This window comes from Thunnus albacares, chromosome 10 (genome assembly GCF_914725855.1).
Source record: "Thunnus albacares chromosome 10, fThuAlb1.1, whole genome shotgun sequence".
Lineage (NCBI taxonomy): Eukaryota > Metazoa > Chordata > Actinopteri > Scombriformes > Scombridae > Thunnus > Thunnus albacares.
The window spans coordinates 22,785,564-22,801,474 of record NC_058115.1 but is presented as its reverse complement, the minus strand read 5'-3'; the positions used below and the strand labels follow the sequence as shown (position 1 = coordinate 22,801,474).

The 15,911-nt window shown below is 38.9% G+C and overlaps 2 protein-coding genes across 5 annotated transcripts; one reads left to right on the top strand and one right to left on the bottom strand.

Moving 5' to 3' along the window:
* Positions 1-964: 964 nt before the first annotated feature.
* On the bottom strand, positions 965-11,238 carry LOC122990373. 3 transcript variants are annotated; one of them, XM_044363720.1, is made up of 12 exons: positions 11,116-11,238; positions 6,792-6,926; positions 6,040-6,131; positions 5,484-5,622; positions 5,198-5,301; positions 4,904-5,026; positions 4,723-4,788; positions 2,854-2,942; positions 2,642-2,747; positions 2,226-2,334; positions 1,931-1,984; positions 1,599-1,759 (listed from the first exon to the last, which is right to left on the bottom strand). In XM_044363720.1, the coding sequence occupies exons 2-12, from the start codon at positions 6,910-6,912 to the stop codon at positions 1,749-1,751; spliced, it is 1,014 nt and encodes a 337-aa protein (XP_044219655.1). In that variant the 5' UTR covers positions 6,913-6,926; positions 11,116-11,238; the 3' UTR covers positions 1,599-1,748. The 3 variants fall into 3 exon arrangements, with proteins under 3 accessions (XP_044219656.1, XP_044219655.1, XP_044219654.1); XM_044363719.1 differs by having other exon boundaries at positions 5,484-5,631; positions 11,116-11,237; XM_044363721.1 differs by lacking the exons at positions 1,599-1,759; positions 1,931-1,984 and adding an exon at positions 965-1,268 and having other exon boundaries at positions 5,484-5,631; positions 11,116-11,237.
* On the top strand, positions 7,792-15,885 carry zgc:101583 (uncharacterized protein LOC494104 homolog). Of its 2 annotated transcripts, none has more exons than XM_044363718.1 (6): positions 7,792-7,924; positions 12,621-12,753; positions 13,401-13,457; positions 13,779-13,869; positions 14,236-14,396; positions 14,531-15,885. In XM_044363718.1, exons 2-6 carry the CDS (start codon positions 12,621-12,623, stop codon positions 15,181-15,183), a joined length of 1,095 nt encoding a protein of 364 aa, XP_044219653.1. In that variant the 5' UTR covers positions 7,792-7,924; the 3' UTR covers positions 15,184-15,885. The 2 variants fall into 2 exon arrangements, with proteins under 2 accessions (XP_044219653.1, XP_044219652.1); XM_044363717.1 differs by lacking the exon at positions 7,792-7,924 and adding an exon at positions 11,923-12,419.
* The last annotated feature ends 26 nt before the right edge of the window (positions 15,886-15,911 follow it).

The window sequence follows — 15,911 nt, the reverse complement described above, 5'->3', positions numbered from 1 at the left end:
AATTAAAATTCCTTAACTGATGATCTATTGAGTGTGAACCAATCATATAAAGTCATAGTGGCTTGATCATTTGTTAACGGTGAGCAGGGAGCAGGAATTCATGATACATCCTGCATTAATTCATGCATTAAAGCATCGTGATTCATGCATTAGTAAAGCATTACTTAAGTGCATGATTTTGTAAAGTGTTACTTTTAAAGTAAAGGGTCTGGATACTTTTAAGGTCTATTTTAGCCGCATACAGTGTATGACAAGGCTGGAGTGGAGAAATGTCGCCTCCCTTTGTTTGCCTTGGCAATAACCAGAAAGTGCTGCGTTGACTGACAGCTTATCAGCTGCTCCGTTGCCCACAGTTAACCACATGTTACAGAATTTTCGGACTCCCTTGCAGATGTGACCCTCCTTCGCGTGAACGCGCACACACTTACAAGCTACTCGCGATCTCCGCTTCTGTTTAAATGTTTACTGAAAACAGTCTTATTATCTTCGGTTTACTGCTGGATAAATTAATAATAAAAAGAATAGTTAATCGAGAGGGAGATGGTTTATGAAAGATTTCGTTTCACTTAGTTTCACTTAACTAAATTCTAGTCCTCTCTTAGGCTGTTGTAGACAATTCAAGGTGCGAAAGTTCAAGGTACAAACAAAATCTCTTTGCTGACATATCTGGACCCGTTTGTCACTAGTGTCAACAGGGGAGAGACTAGAGGGGGAATCAAATTTTGTTGTTTCGCTTTTTACATAAGTCAAGCCAAGTCTTCTTGTTAGGTAACATTTTAAAACAATAAGACTACAGCAGTGGTAGGCAAATATTGGCCAAATCCGGCTATCAAACAAAAATATTTGGTCCCGTAACGAAAGTTTTACATTTTAAACATGCATCAGAGTCATTTACATGTACACAACACATGTCTAGGAATAAGGGAAGCAACACACTGCCGATGTAATCAATTAAGTACTGCCATTTATTGATCAGTGGGCCGACAATAGCAAAAGTTACAAAAATACAAGCTTTCTGCTCAGTTGTTCAATGAAAGTGACTAACAGGAAATTGAGTGATATGAGGCGAGGGGCAAAGGGGAAGGCCTCAAGTCATAAAAAAACAAAACAAAGTACGCTTCCCAAGTTTTATCATCTTGAGTGGTGGATCAGGAAGGCTGGTGATTGGTGGCTGGACCCAGTGACGAAAGGAGGCAGGACCAGACTGGGACACCAACACAGGTGGGCGGTCCGGAGGCGTTACCCAGAGGGGAATCCCTCTGGAGGAGCTGATGACGTAATTTGGTCTCTCTTAATTGCCAGATGGACATTAAACGGACATTTGCCTTCACATACAACCTTAAAGCTGCGATATAAACCAATTTTGGTCTGGAATGAACTGAAATAGGCATACATAAGCAAAAAAGTCAAAGATGTTGCCCCCTACATAGACCCCCCAATAAACAGCTACATTATATTGTACATCCAGTGTTGTAGTTGAGTCACTAAGTCTCGAGTCCGAGTCGAATCCCGAGTCCCTAGTGTTCGAGTCTGAGTCCAAGTCACCAAAGGAGAGTCCGAAAATAAAAAAGATTTACATTAAACAAAAATGACACAGCTTCATGTTAATATTAATGATGTTTTTATTTCTTTGGACTTATTGGTATTACAAAACTTGAGTCCAGGACTCGGACTCGAGTACTGCAACACTGTGTACATCTTTGGATGGCAGGTTGACGCTGGAGTGGTGGCACAGCCCTGTACAGTTGTCAACGCAAATCTGAAAAAGAAAATATATAACTGTATTTATATGAGTGGTATAATAAAGAAGTGTTGGACTGAGACAATACTAAAGTAAAATAACATTATCTCAACTTAATACCAGTACTATTATGATTATTATTACTAATGCAAGTGGCAGAGCTTATGTTAGGTAAGTAAACCATGTTACCCAGCATATCTGAGTCATCTTCCCCATAAATGTGGCGGTGCTGATTCAGGTCATCTATTTAGAACATACAAATAAACAGATTACAAGGTGTATTCACAACTTATTTCCTAGAAATCATCTTGTCACAATAGGATGGCATGTTAGTAGTGCCATGGGTAATAATTTAACAAATGTGTTGGCAACATTTCAAGAGATTACCCATGATTATATGCCATGTCAACCTTTCAAATGGGACACATTTAAGAGTTTTACAACAGAATTAATATTACAATTTTCAAAACACCCGTAGACATACCGTTCCTTCGTAGCAGGGTTTTGGCTATTGCAAACCGATGCCCTGCGAGTGCCTCGTCTGAGGTTTGGAAGTTGATTTCTTCCTCCCCCTTTAGAATGCTCTCAGCGAACTGGATATAGAAATGAACAGATTATAAAAAGGATCATCTTTGAAAAAATACAGTAATTAATGCAATTAAATATTATTACCTAAATACAGTAGTTCTCATTGTTTATGGGCTGCATAATACAAAATGAAATATATGGAGGGTTCCCACAGAACCAAATTTTGATTGATTTTAACATGTTTTCTTTAAAACACACAATAGATAAGAGTCAACAGCTGTTTTGTTGCCTTACAATCTTTGAAACAAGTGTTTATTTCTGCACAATTTCTGTGATTTTAGAGAATTCTGCGAGCCCTAATGTGACACTCACTTTGAGAGTGAAGACCCCGGATGAGGAGTGGTCTTTTGAGCATGGATGGAGGAGATTATTGACAGTCACATTGGATACATTACATCCCTTGTCTCTCAGGAACGCTCTGAATATACACAATATTTCACATTTTTTAAAAATTCTATCATTGGAATATGTGCTCTCCATAATTGTTACTTATATTTAAAAAAAATAAAATTACCAATATTTACCTTGTTACCCAAAAGCATTTTATCTTTTGGAAGTTGGATTCCCCAAATGGGTCAAAGAAGAGAGACCTCTTCTCAGAGGGGAAGATGACCTGCATGGAAATACAATGTAAATATACATTGTAAATATATACTATGTTTATACTTACAGTACATAAATATACACACACATGCAGCAAAGTATGTGCATTAACTACCCCAGAGGGACCCACACAATTGTCTCTGTGGGGCCTCTGGACATCCTGTGACACCTTGGGCCCTGGCGGCAGCTAGGCTCAGGGACTGCAGGGCCCCTGAGGTAAACGAGGTGGTTGGGGTCCCTGGCAAGGCCGATGGCCAAGATGACCAAATTAAAGGGCACAGTCAGGCCAGAGGGAAGAGCCTGGGCCTTAACCTTGCATTGCTCCAAGGGAGATTGGCCCCTGCTTGATACAATATGTAAGACACTTTGACGTGTCAGCTAAATGACAATGTCACAATGTAATGTAACAATGTAAATTATTGCAAATGCATACTTAGGGAAACACATACCCTATGTTGCATTGGCATAATCACTGTGGGAGACGGGGGTAACGTCCCCCCAATACATGAAACATGGAAATTTGTCCCTCCCAAAATATTTGTAATTGATACAACATCAGATTCCCCCAAAAGGCTGAAATAAAGCTGATTTCTAGTTCAACCGACTCCAAAATGCACTGGATATGTATCATTCACAGAAAACCTTGTGGTGGAAAACTGCCTTTGCATGATCAAACGAATGTGCCTGTGAGAATGCAAAGATAACATTATGCCAATAAGAGACAGATCCCAGGGAGTTGGCAAGAAGGCTAATCTGTGATATAGCAATTTGGTTTTCTGTGTGAAATGATTAAAGGCCGCCAGGTCCATTTTTAGTGTGAGAAAAAGGTGGAAGATGCTGAGACAGTAATTTCTAGGATAAGTCACACTTGTATTATCACCAATAACTTATGAACCTCAGAAATAATGACCAGATGGTTGAATATAATTAAAAATGAGGTGGAGACTAGAAACTAAGCTCCACAATAGGAGGAGTTATGAAAAGTATATAATATGAAGTTTTATGATTTTGCATCAGGGTTTTTTCTTTGTCCCGGGACAAGGAGGCCTCGGATTGCTTTGTATCTGTTTATATGCACAATAAACCTATTCACATTGAACTCTACCAGCTTCCAGTGTATTTTTGAGTCTTTCTCTTCTAAAGTTTTGAGTTTAATACTAAATTGTGGGTGACCTGAAGATTTATTGGCCCATTTGAAGATTTTTCCACAACAACCTCCTGCGTCTCATTTGTGTTCATGTCAACAGCAACAGTGAACACAGCAGCTGTAAGTGCAGTGGCAAAGCTTTGAGTCTGTCCTGTAGGTACTGTGGGCCGCCACTGCTTCAGCCCCGAATGTTTTGAGCCTAGCCTCGCAAATTTCTGGTCCTCAGAACTGGTATTTTAATGTAACAGAGCAGAACTTAACGTGGAGCGTCAGAGGGAGAGGGAGAATATGGTGCTGCACATAACAAGAAATACATCAAAATACATCAGCTGAAAGAATAAGTCTATCTTTAAATTGAGAGAGTGATGTGCGCGTTTACGCATGTAGCAAACAGCAGCCGTAGCTTTGGTTAGGATCTGACGGTAATTAATGTTCTGTCTTCTGCTAAACATGTACACAGGTCAGCTGTTACACACAGATTCTAGGTTTATATGGTGGAATTGTTTGTAATAAAGCAGCACTTATGGATGAATCATGAGCTCCATCAGAGGGTCAGGACATTTTTAAGTAGCTAAAAGTCCAAGATAAGCCTGCCACCCCATACCCACTTGGTCCCCCACAATGTAAAATAATATAAACTCACCATCAACAGCCAATGGTTTTTTTCATTTATGACTCCAAGAAGCAACTTGTAGTCCTTTGGATTCAACTAAAATTTGAAAAGTGCAACAATTATATGTTGGCTTGAGTTAAAAAACAAAAAACAAAAACATATCCAATACTGTCTTTAAAAATCAGTCTATGTATTAGATTGCACTGCAAACCTTCAGCTCTGAACTTTTTCCTTTCCAAATGTCAGTCATAGCCAAGGAATCAATAACTCCGGCCATCTCTTTGAGTTGCCAGTTGAAGTCCTCCACAAGGACTGTGAGATATCCATAAATAACCTGAAAAAATGAGAGGGGGAAATAGCAAGATATTCTGAGGGTTATATGACCACAAAATATATGACCGCAAAAGATACATTTTGTACATAGTACATATAAAATGAAAATTTAATTCATAAATTTGTTGTCACAGATATATCAATAGATAATCATCTAGTAAAGAGATATTACCTCTCTTGTGTCTGTCCTTCCTATATCTGGAGAAAAAATCCGGTATTTCCCTATCTTTGATAGTTGCACAAAGGGAAGCTTTCCTTTCATTGCATCTCGGATGCCTGTAAAACATATAATAAATAGTGTGATAGTAACAGTAACAGATTACCTCTCTGTCTTGTACAACCAGTCTTCAAACAACATTTTGAAAAATGCTTTTACAAAGAATAGTACATGGATATGGAAATGGAAAAATACAACTCAATGGTAAAATATCATTAGGATAATGGGCAAGATTTCATACGCTTGTCTGTGATGGCGTCATTTGCTGCCGCAAATGGTTTTACCACTGCTACTTGTCGTGCTGCTACTGGAGGTGGTGCTGCTGGGGTATACTCAACCTCCTCTTCTATTTCCATTTGACTTGCCAGGCATGCAACACACTGAGACACCTAATGGCATTGGAGCATTTAGAAAAAAGAATTTATCAGCTCGTTAAAAAGGATTATATATTTCAAAGAGTAGAGAGGTACAATTTCTGGGGAAATTATAAAATTGTAAAACTGAAAATGAGTGTGCTTGCCCCAGATACCATGTCGATTTATTGTTTAATCTGTAGAAATGGATATCATGTTTGGTCTTTTTCATGTTTTTTTCAAGTGGCCTTGTCTTTTTGCAGAGTTCAGAGTTCCCATGTCCCTGCGTTCAGTTTTTTCAAATATGATATTTCATGATAGAATCATAAATCTGAAGAGAGAGGTTATTTTCCTGTAAACATTGCCTATCAGAGAGAAGTATACAAACTGAAAAATGAGCATGGTGAAGCATGCTATTGAAGAAAATGTTTAGTGCATATTCACCAATGTTTTGATGATGATGATGTTAGACAGAAGAAGGTAGAACCAGCTGGAAATGGCATCCCTGGTCTTCTTCTGGAAGTCAGCAAAAAGTCCTGTAGAGAATTGTTTAAAATCTCAGCTTTAGAATGGCAGTCTTGATTTATTTATGTATTTCTTGGTTTGCTTGTTGGAAAGTTTAGAAGGCAAAAAGATCTTACTGTGAGTATCAATGAAGCTGATCTATGTGACACCAGTGAGGGATAATAATCTATGTTATTGTAGGGGTTATATTAGTGCAATGACACTGTTGGTAGAACTGCTTCGAATTATCTGTTATCCACTCAGCTGTTTCATTATAATTACATAGAACACTAAAGTTTACTCTTATTTACTCTTGCTCAGAGGCACGGACATGTAGACTATGTAAGTACTTTGTAAGAGCATCACCCCTTGTGATTTGTTGAGGAGAACTGTATTGTTTAACCTAAATCTGCATCAAAAATATTCCGTTTGCTGTGCGGTCATTCTTCACCTCCATATATTAAGATAAGAGAGCGACAATATCTAATTTTCTGAGCATTTTCAAAAAGTTATGACATCAACGTTATAATCCGATAAGATCTTAATGGGAAGCAAAAAGATGAGTGAATTAGTTGAGTAGGCCTACTTATCATCCCCTTACAATTTGTTATGATAAGCCATACCAAACACAAGCACACAAGCATTTAATAAATTCCTTTACATAAAGGGATATTATTCAGACAGTTTCTCACCTTTAATATCGTAGGTGCGGGTTCGTCTACGAAAAGTGTTTTTCTCCACCTTTGTCATCCCCACGGGATACTCCCTGAGAGTTTTATAACGCACAATTTGGTCGTACTTCAAAGGATCCATATTGTGGAGTAGTTCTGAAATGAATAAGATAATGACATAATTGCAATTAATGGGAAACATATGGAATACATGACAATTTATATACAGACGGATGACATATTAAAGGAAAAACCAACATAAAGTGTCTTTGTAAGGTGTTGGGCCACCACGTGCCACCAGAACAGCTTCAATACGCTTAGCATTGATACTATAAGTCTCTGATCTCTACTGGAAAAGATATTCTCTCATTTGCTGTTTTGATGATGGATGATGGAGAGCGCTGTTTAACACGTTGGTCCAAAATCTTCCATAGGTGTTCAATTGGGTTGAGATGTGGTGACTGTGAGGGCCATAGCATATGATTCACACCATTTTCATATTCATCAAACCATTCAGTGACCCCTTGTGCCCTGTGAATTGGGGCATTGTCATCCTGGAAGAGACCACTCCCATCAGGATAAAAGTGTTTCATCATAGGATAAAGGTGATCACTCAGAACAACTTTGTGTTGATTTGCAGTGACCCTTCTCTCTAAGGGGACAAGTAGGGGTCAAGCAATCTATCTATCTGTCTGTCTGTCTGTCCCTCTCTCTCTCTCTCTCTCTCTCTCTATACATATATATATATATATATATATATATATATATATATATATTAGGGGTGCGCAAAAAATCGATTCACATAAGAATCGCGATTCTATCTCTGCCGATTCAGGATTCCAAGAATCGATTCACATTTTTCAGTCATGCCACCACGCTGTTTTCCTTTTTTTTCTGACATGAATTAGCTCGCTAAATCCCATAGATGTCGCAATGACGCCGCCCCGGACCCAAATCTGGGGGCAAGAGGGAAGTGAAGTGTGTGTCATGAAGAGGCCGCGAGCAATGGAGTACCGGACAGACAAACAAATACAACTTGGTCCATCGGCTATGACGGCGATCATTTGGACATATTTTGGATTTTCTTATCTCGTAGGGAAGAAGGAGCTTTACAGACTAATGCCATTATCAGGCGCTGCAATGCACTTCCGCAGGTTTGTGCCATTGTGGGCTAATTTATTTGTAACCGCTGTGAAACAGTCAGAAAGTAACGTTTTATTGATCTGATTCACAGCTTCCTCACTAACGTTACCAGCGCTCCCTCTCTTCATTCACTCTCTAGCTCGCTCGACCACTGCTTCTCTCTCTTGTCTTTTTGAAATGAAGCCGTCATCAAAGCCTAACTTTACTTTTAACGTTATCAAAGGAAGAGAAATGTCCTCCCCTCTTCCTAGTAATGTTTTTCTCATATGGCAGGTTGTACAGCATTACTGGTTGCGTTTCTCCAAAAGACTAAGTGGACTAAAGGAACATCAATCTTACTCAGGTTGACATTGAGTAGCAAATGTTTACATTTGATTCAGCGTGATCTTTTTTATTTGAGACCTATAAAAGTGTCTACTGCAGTCAAATGGAAAGTGTAACTCAAAACATCAATCTTGAATCAAATCTATGAATGTATTGAATTGAGAACTGATTTAGAATCGCAAATCGAATCGATTTTTGAATCGCGAATCAGTTGTGAATCGAATCGTGACCCCAAGAAATCGAGTTGAATCGAATCGTGAGATTTCCTGAATCGTGCCCTAGAGAGAAGGATGAAGCTCTGGCCGCTGGTGGAGAAGGCACGCGGACAAGGAAAAACGGCATATTTCATTGGTGGATGAGCCTTTGCTAATGACACTGAACTGACTCTTGCTGCGACTTGAGATTTCTTCAATAGATGAGTCCTCATTAGCAACTTTGAACTGCTGCTTGAGGTTTGACAAACATCCTATAAGACGGTGTATGTTTAAAACCAAGTAATACTGATCTGCAATAACCAAAGAGTAACTAAGAATAGTTCACCTTGATTCTTCAAGTTGCTTCTTTCTTCAAATGGACTATTGTCCTGAAAGGTTGATGAGCACAAATAACGCTACTTGTTAACAATGAGCGACACTTTTTCCGTAGCTAAGCCCATTCAGGTCAATGTTGCTAGTCCTAATTTTTGCACACTTTTTCCTTTTATTGTTAAAAACTGCTGGAATGTTTATCAACAGGAAAACTAAGGTGCCTTATTAGTTTCAGAGTTAAATTTAGCTTGTTTCACTAATTCACTTTACATAAATGTTAAAATGGTGCAGCTCCTGACAGCAGGGTTAAATTTCCTAGTTTCATCCTAACTTTAGACTACTTCTTGTTTGATTCTTTATTGTTGTTAATACGTCTTTGTCTGTTATTACTCTTAATGCCGGGGGTTAAGAAATACTGTAAAGCGCAAAGCTATTTTTTTGTTTGCTAAGCAGCACAAAACTGATTTCTGTTTTATTCAAGATTCACATTCGATTACCAATGATGCAAGCTTATGAAGGTCTCAATGGGGCAACGAGTTATGACTGGCACATGGATCTTAACACTTTTGGTTGTGGTTTTGCCACTCTAAAACACACTTTCTCTGGAGTTATTCTATACTCTGTCAATGACATAGCAGGTCATTTTCATTATCTAGTTGTTAACATTGACATCTTTACTGTTATTATTATTAATATCTATGGGTATAGCTCTAAATCTGAGAATGATAAGCTTCTTGAAATTTTAGAGAACCAGATTCAGCACACCCTTAATAACTTTCCAAACTCTGGTATTGCAGTAGGAGGGGATTTCAACATGATACTAGACCATAATAAGGATTGTTGGCCTCAACATGATTCTATGGCAGAAAATGAAAATTCAAAGATATTTATGCAAAGATTTAATTTAATTGACATATGGAGGAATAAGAATCCTAACCTAAATGCTTTCACTTGGCGTAATAGAAGTGCCACCAGACAGTCACGATTGGACATCTGGCTAATTTCTCAAAATATGAACATTGATAAGGTATCAGTTAATATCATTACAACACCATTAACAGATCATAATGCAGTCTTTATTTCTATTCCTTTACATTCTGCTTATACTAAGATATGTTTTGTCTGTCACAGAAAGGCCCTGCAAATATGTCAGATGAGGACAGATTACAGTTAAACTCAGAACAACTTAATCTTAATGAAATATACACAAATAAAGCAAAAGGTGCCTTTATAAGATCAAGAAAAAGATGGATCAAAGAAGGTGAACAATTTAATCAATTTAATCAATTTAGTCAATTTAATCCAACAACTTAATATTAATGGAATGGTAACTGATGACCCAAAAAGAATAGATGATTATTGCTCTAACTTCTATAGTAATCTATATAACTCAAAGTACTGCCAGCAATCTACAACCACTTTTTTGAATTCCCTTAAAAATGTCACCAAAATTAGTCCAGACGAAAAAAAATTATGTGACCGTAATGTAAATCTAAATTAAGTCACTTTTGCAATTGAACATCTTAAAATTAACAAATCTCCAGGTGTTGATGGACTCTCTACTGAATTTTATCAGGCCTTTACAGAACATTTAGCTCCCTTTCTGCTTGAAGTATTCTTAGAAAGCATTGAAAAAGGAGCTCAATGACACAAGGCTTAATTTCTTTAATCCCAAAACCCAAAAAGGATCTCCTTTTTATTGATAACTGGCGGCCTATTTCCTTATGGAATAATGACTACAAAATCTTTGCCTCAATAATTGCTAAGTGTATTAAAAATGTGTTGGATCCAATTATTGATGAGGTTCAATCAGGTTTCATGAGAAAAAGACATATCTCCAATAATATCAGTCATCAACGTTATTGATAATCTCTCCAAAGTTTGAATTTGAGAGCGAGAGAGAGTTAGTGGGGTTTTACCCTCCTTTCGAGAGAGAGTGGTAATTTTCTGGCAATTTGAATCAATCATCCCAATGCCATAGCTCCCAACTTGATGCAATTCTATAAACATTACCCCCTTACGACAAAATGCAGAAAAAAGAATAATCAAACACTGAATTGATGACTCCACCTCAAACAATAGGCTATATCCTAATTCCACTTTTTTCCATGCGCTACTTGCAAAATGGGACACCTTATATTTGATATACCGTAAGTCGTCTAGTTTCATATGATACCAGTATCTTCACTCTAGCTTTAAAACTGAGTCTGTTACAGTCTTTTAAAAACAGTAAACTGTTAACAGTTGACAGCATTATTGCCAATAGTGACTGTCCCACTTTGCCAGGTCTCCCAATATAACAATACCCATCCTATATTGCTAAAAGGGCAGATTAAGTCAAACAGACTCACCCCAAGTCGATCATCTTCATCGAAAAATCGAAAGGATCAGACCTTGGCTTTGCTTCCACAAGGCTCTGAACTGACCTGTCTGATGTTCTTTTTGTCCAGCATCTTATTCTCTGTGTCCTGAGACTGAAGACTAGAAGCGAGGAGACTCCTCCCCAGTCTCAGAAAGAGAGGAGACTGGGGAGGAGTCTCTTTCTGAGACTGGATCAGTCTCCCCAGATAATTATCTGGGGAGACTGATCTTCTTTCTGAGACTGGGGAGGACTCTCTTTCTGAGATTCCCCAGTCTCTTTCTGAGACTGGAGAAGTATCTTTCTGAGATTCCCCAGTCTCTTTCTGAGACTGGAGAAGTCTCGGGAGGAGACTCCTCCCCAGTCTCGAGACTGGGGAGGAGTCTCCTCCCGAGACTTCTCCAGTCTCTTTCTGAGACTGGAGAAGTCTCTTTCTGAGATTCCCCAGTCTCTTTCTCCCCAGTCTCTTTCTCAGAAAGAGACTGGGGAGGAGTCTCCTCCCGACTGATCTTCTTTCTGAGACTGGGGAGGACTCTCTTTCTGAGATTCCCCAGTCTCTTTCTGAGACTGGAGAAGTCTCTTTCTGAGATTCCCCAGTCTCTTTCTGAGACTGGAGAAGTCTCTTTCTGAGATTCCCCAGTCTCTTTCTCAGAAAGACTTCTCCTTTCTCAGAAAGAGACTGGGGAGGAGTCTCCTCTGGGGCGTCTGGAGAGGAGCGTCATCAGACGCTCCGCGCTTGATAGATATAAAGAGCCAGCAAAGAGCAGAGAGATTTTAGAAATTAGCTTAGTGAAACTTGAGAAACGAAACTTAAGTGAAACGTAATTCCTAATAAACCCATCTCTCTCTCGATTTTCTATTCTTTCATTATTAATTTATCCAGCAATAAACCGAAGATAATGTTTTCAGTAAATATATTTAAACAAGCGGAAATTGCGTGTAGCTTGTTGAAGCGTTACAACCGAGGTAAAGTATTTGAGGAATTTTAAAGTTATACCCTAAGTATAAAGTGTTATCACTGCTATTTTTTAAGTAAAGGGTCTGGATAACATCTTCCACCATTGCTAATAGGATATATTTTAGCAGCATAGTATGTGACAGGGCTGGAGTGGAGAAAGGCCGCCCCCTTTGGTTGCCTTAGCAATAACCAGGAAGTGCTGCGTGGACTGACAGTTAATCAGCTGCTCCGTTGCCTGCAGTTAACGACGACGAATGGGGTTGACGTGACAACCGAGTATTTACGGAATTTTAACGTTACGCGGCCGTTAAAAACGCAAAAAAGAAGTTGCAGAAGTTGTAAGTCTTCCTATTAATGGCATCTCTAGCTGTCTAAAAAGCTAGTTTCAAGCTACTCGCCCATCATGTGATTTTACTTATCGGTCGCCTGTTGCTCGAGTCCTGGGAAGTAGACGAAAGCTTCGTTTCTCATGCGAGAGTTGGTTGAAACAGCAACATAAAGACGTAAATTAATAAGTGAAGTGTTGTTCGTTGTTTCAGATGGAAGTGAACCGTTTGGACTTCTACATTGGTCTCTCGCTCGCTGTGAGCTCCAGTGTTTTTATCGGCGCAAGTTTCATCCTGAAGAAGAAGGGCCTGCTGCGATTGGCTAGCAAGGGTTCAATGCGAGCAGGTACTGTTGTTCAAGTTTGTTAAAATAAAGCTTAAAATCTGTATTGAAGGAAAGTATAATCATCTCTTAATTTGCAGCACACCTGTCTGTGTTACAATATATAATTACTGGTGCATTACTGTAGGGAGATTTTAAAGTTGTTGGCTGAGGTGAAGCAATCTTAAAAAATGTAATATACTGTTATTGTTTAATCTACAACAATACTTTGTATTTTATAAGGTGATCGCATGTGTAAGTAACCAGTCATATCTACAGCTGTCAGATAAATGTAGTGGAGTAAAAAGCACAATATTTTCCCTTTAAAATGTAGTGGAGTAGAAGCATAAAGTAGCATAAAATGATTGTGTATCTGTTTTTTGTTATATTCCGTATTATTTTATATTCCACCACTGACAAATATAATTAGATATTACTGAAAAGGAGGGCATGTCTGTATGAGTATTAAAATAATAAGTCAGGAGGATGTTACCGCTTATTAATTAAGGCCAATAACTTACAGGGTGTAAATTAGGTATAATGATGTTTTGATAAGAAGCTGGCTGTTGGTGAAATAACCCAATGACCCTTCAACTTAAAATCAGTGAGGAATATTTTGGAGTGATTATTTGTACAATATTTACTTCATTTTTGTTTTCTGTATGTCACAGGTCAAGGGGGTTATGCGTATCTGAAGGAATGGCTGTGGTGGGCAGGACTAATTTCAAGTGAGTGCATGATTCACACTCTTAATTCTGCTGGTAAAATGGGTGACATGGTCAGCTGTTTTTTATTTTTTCACTTACACTGCCAACCAGCCTTGCCAGTGAACATTGTGCTCTTTGTTTTTCAAAGTGGAAATGAAGTTGGTGTGGGTTTGGTATTTTTTGCAGTACATGCAGCACCCACACCATCTGTCTGAAGTACACATTCCTTCAAAGAGCACATTTTCACTTGTGGGTTTGAAGAAAATCATTTGTCAAATCCTAATCAGCTGCCACAGCTATAAATTTGCATATACTTATGGTATACTTATACTTATGTTCTAGTGGGAACTGGAGAGGCCGCAAACTTTGCTGCGTATGCATTTGCGCCAGCCACACTTGTGACACCTCTGGGGGCATTGAGTGTACTTGTAAGGTACTTGTTTTAAGGTTTTATTTTGCAGCTTTTCATACCACTGATGTTATCAGGTCATTCTCTTAGTGTGATACAGAAAACGTGAGAATACAAATAACACTCCTAGCTCTCTCAACACGTTAAAGGATGATTCTAGTGATGGTCAATATTTTTCTTATTGCCAAGAAATCCCATGAAAAGACCAAAACCAACAATGAATTGATTCTTCTATTAAAAACACATTGAACCGCACTATTGCATTGAGCAAGTGACACATACCTTCATTAACATGAATTCGGTAAAAAAAAATATAATATTGCCATCACCACCTTTAAATATGCATGTGTGATAACACTCTGTCTGCAATGTTTGTTTTTTCTCTTCCAGCGCTGTGCTGTCCTCTTACTTTCTGAATGAGAGGCTGAATGTGCATGGGAAGATTGGTTGTTTGCTGTGTGTTTTGGGCTCCACAGTGATGGTGATCCATGCCCCGCAGGAAGAAGAGGTTGCTTCCCTCAGTGCCATGGCTGAAAAGCTCAAAGACCCAGGTAGGAACAGAGCTTGATGGGTGCGAATCCCCCTGTGTGACTTGATTAACCATGCTGTGGAGAAAATGAATCCCAGATAACAGCTGGAGGGGTTTTTTTCAGGGTACTAACTCATTTCTGAATGCTCCCACTAGGTTTCATTGTGTTTGCTGTGTGCGTTGTTGGAAGCAGCCTGGTTCTTATCTTTGCCGTGGCTCCGCGTTTCGGACAGAAGAATGTGCTGGTCTACATCCTGATCTGCTCTGTGATTGGCTCCCTCTCTGTGTCTTGTGTCAAGGGCCTGGGCATTGGCATTAAGGAGCTGTTTTCTGGAACAGCCGTGCTGAAGGAACCCCTGTTCTGGTCCTTAGTCATCTGCCTGGTAATCTGTGTCAGTGTTCAAATCAGTTACCTGAACAAAGCCCTCGACATCTATAATACCTCCATCGTCACGCCCATCTACTACGTCTTCTTCACCACATCCGTCATGGCCTGTTCAGCTATCCTCTTCAAGGAATGGTTGAGCATGACCACTGATGGAGTGGTGGGAACTATCAGCGGGTTCCTCACCATCATTTTGGGGATCTTCCTCCTCCATGCCTTCAAGGACATTACATTTAGCTGGGATTCCCTCCCACTCTACCTTAGGAAGGGTCCTCAGGGCTTTCCGTGGGGCCACCAGCCTTACGTGGCTCTTCCCAGCCATGACAGCCAAGCAGAGGATGAGTTAAAGCTGCCCAGAGAAGGAAGTTCAAAGAACAGGTGGGGTACACAGTGCGCTAGAGAGCTCTTTAAGGAGGACCAGTAGCCTTCCCTACTAAGAAAAATTGCTTATTGCAATTAAGAAGCTTTAATGCACATCACAGCTTTACAATGTGACAAGTTAGTTTTACTAAATCTGAATTTCGAGTCTGTCTTACACAATGCAGAATGCACTGGATGAACAAAGGTTTCTTAATATGAGCATATGTTACTATGAGCACACTGGATCGCATGTACAACTTAAATGATGTACTTAGTTGAACATGATGGTACGTCCACATATTTTTTCTAAAAGACAGACCAAAATTAAACTATTGTATAATTTATACAAGAAACTATCTTTAAATATGAAAGTGAATGTCTGTTGCACTGCTGTGTACAATTTTTACATTAGTTCAAAAATAACTGAAGCCAGAATGTGCCTTTTTTTAATAACCGTAGTCATAGTTTTGCACTTTTAATCTTGATCATATACTGTACAAATGTATAAACTGACTTATGACCAGTGTTAAGGCAAAAAAAACAAACCTTTCTTTGCCCTGAATAAGTTTTAATCATGTGTTGTTGATGAACAAGTTTGAGTAATTCCTCTGAGTTACTTAATACCTCAGTATTATATACAAGCCTGACCAAAGAATGCCGTTTCCCTGTATAAATGACTTCCCCAACATGTGCCAAGCTGTAACATATCTGATGTAACTGTGCCTTTTGTGTTTGATGTTGATTAAAACATAACTACAACATTAAATGACTACACTTTTCCTTAAGAGACAG

Excerpts from the sequence above, each read along its gene's own strand:
- zgc:101583 (XM_044363718.1), top strand. The coding sequence starts at position 12,621 with ATGGAAGTGAACCGTTTGGACTTCTACATTGGTCTCTCGCTCGCTGTG. Across the intron at positions 13,870-14,235 it reads GCATTGAGTGTACTTGTAAG|CGCTGTGCTGTCCTCTTACT; the intron begins GTACTTGTTTTA and ends TTTCTCTTCCAG. Across the intron at positions 14,397-14,530 it reads TGAAAAGCTCAAAGACCCAG|GTTTCATTGTGTTTGCTGTG; the intron begins GTAGGAACAGAG and ends TGCTCCCACTAG.
- LOC122990373 (XM_044363719.1), bottom strand. The coding sequence starts at position 6,912 with ATGGATCCTTTGAAGTACGACCAAATTGTGCGTTATAAAACTCTCAGG. Across the intron at positions 5,302-5,483 it reads TGACGCCATCACAGACAAGC|GCATCCGAGATGCAATGAAA; the intron begins GTATGAAATCTT and ends TATGTTTTACAG. Across the intron at positions 2,335-2,641 it reads CCGGGGTCTTCACTCTCAAA|TTCGCTGAGAGCATTCTAAA; the intron begins GTGAGTGTCACA and ends TTCTATATCCAG.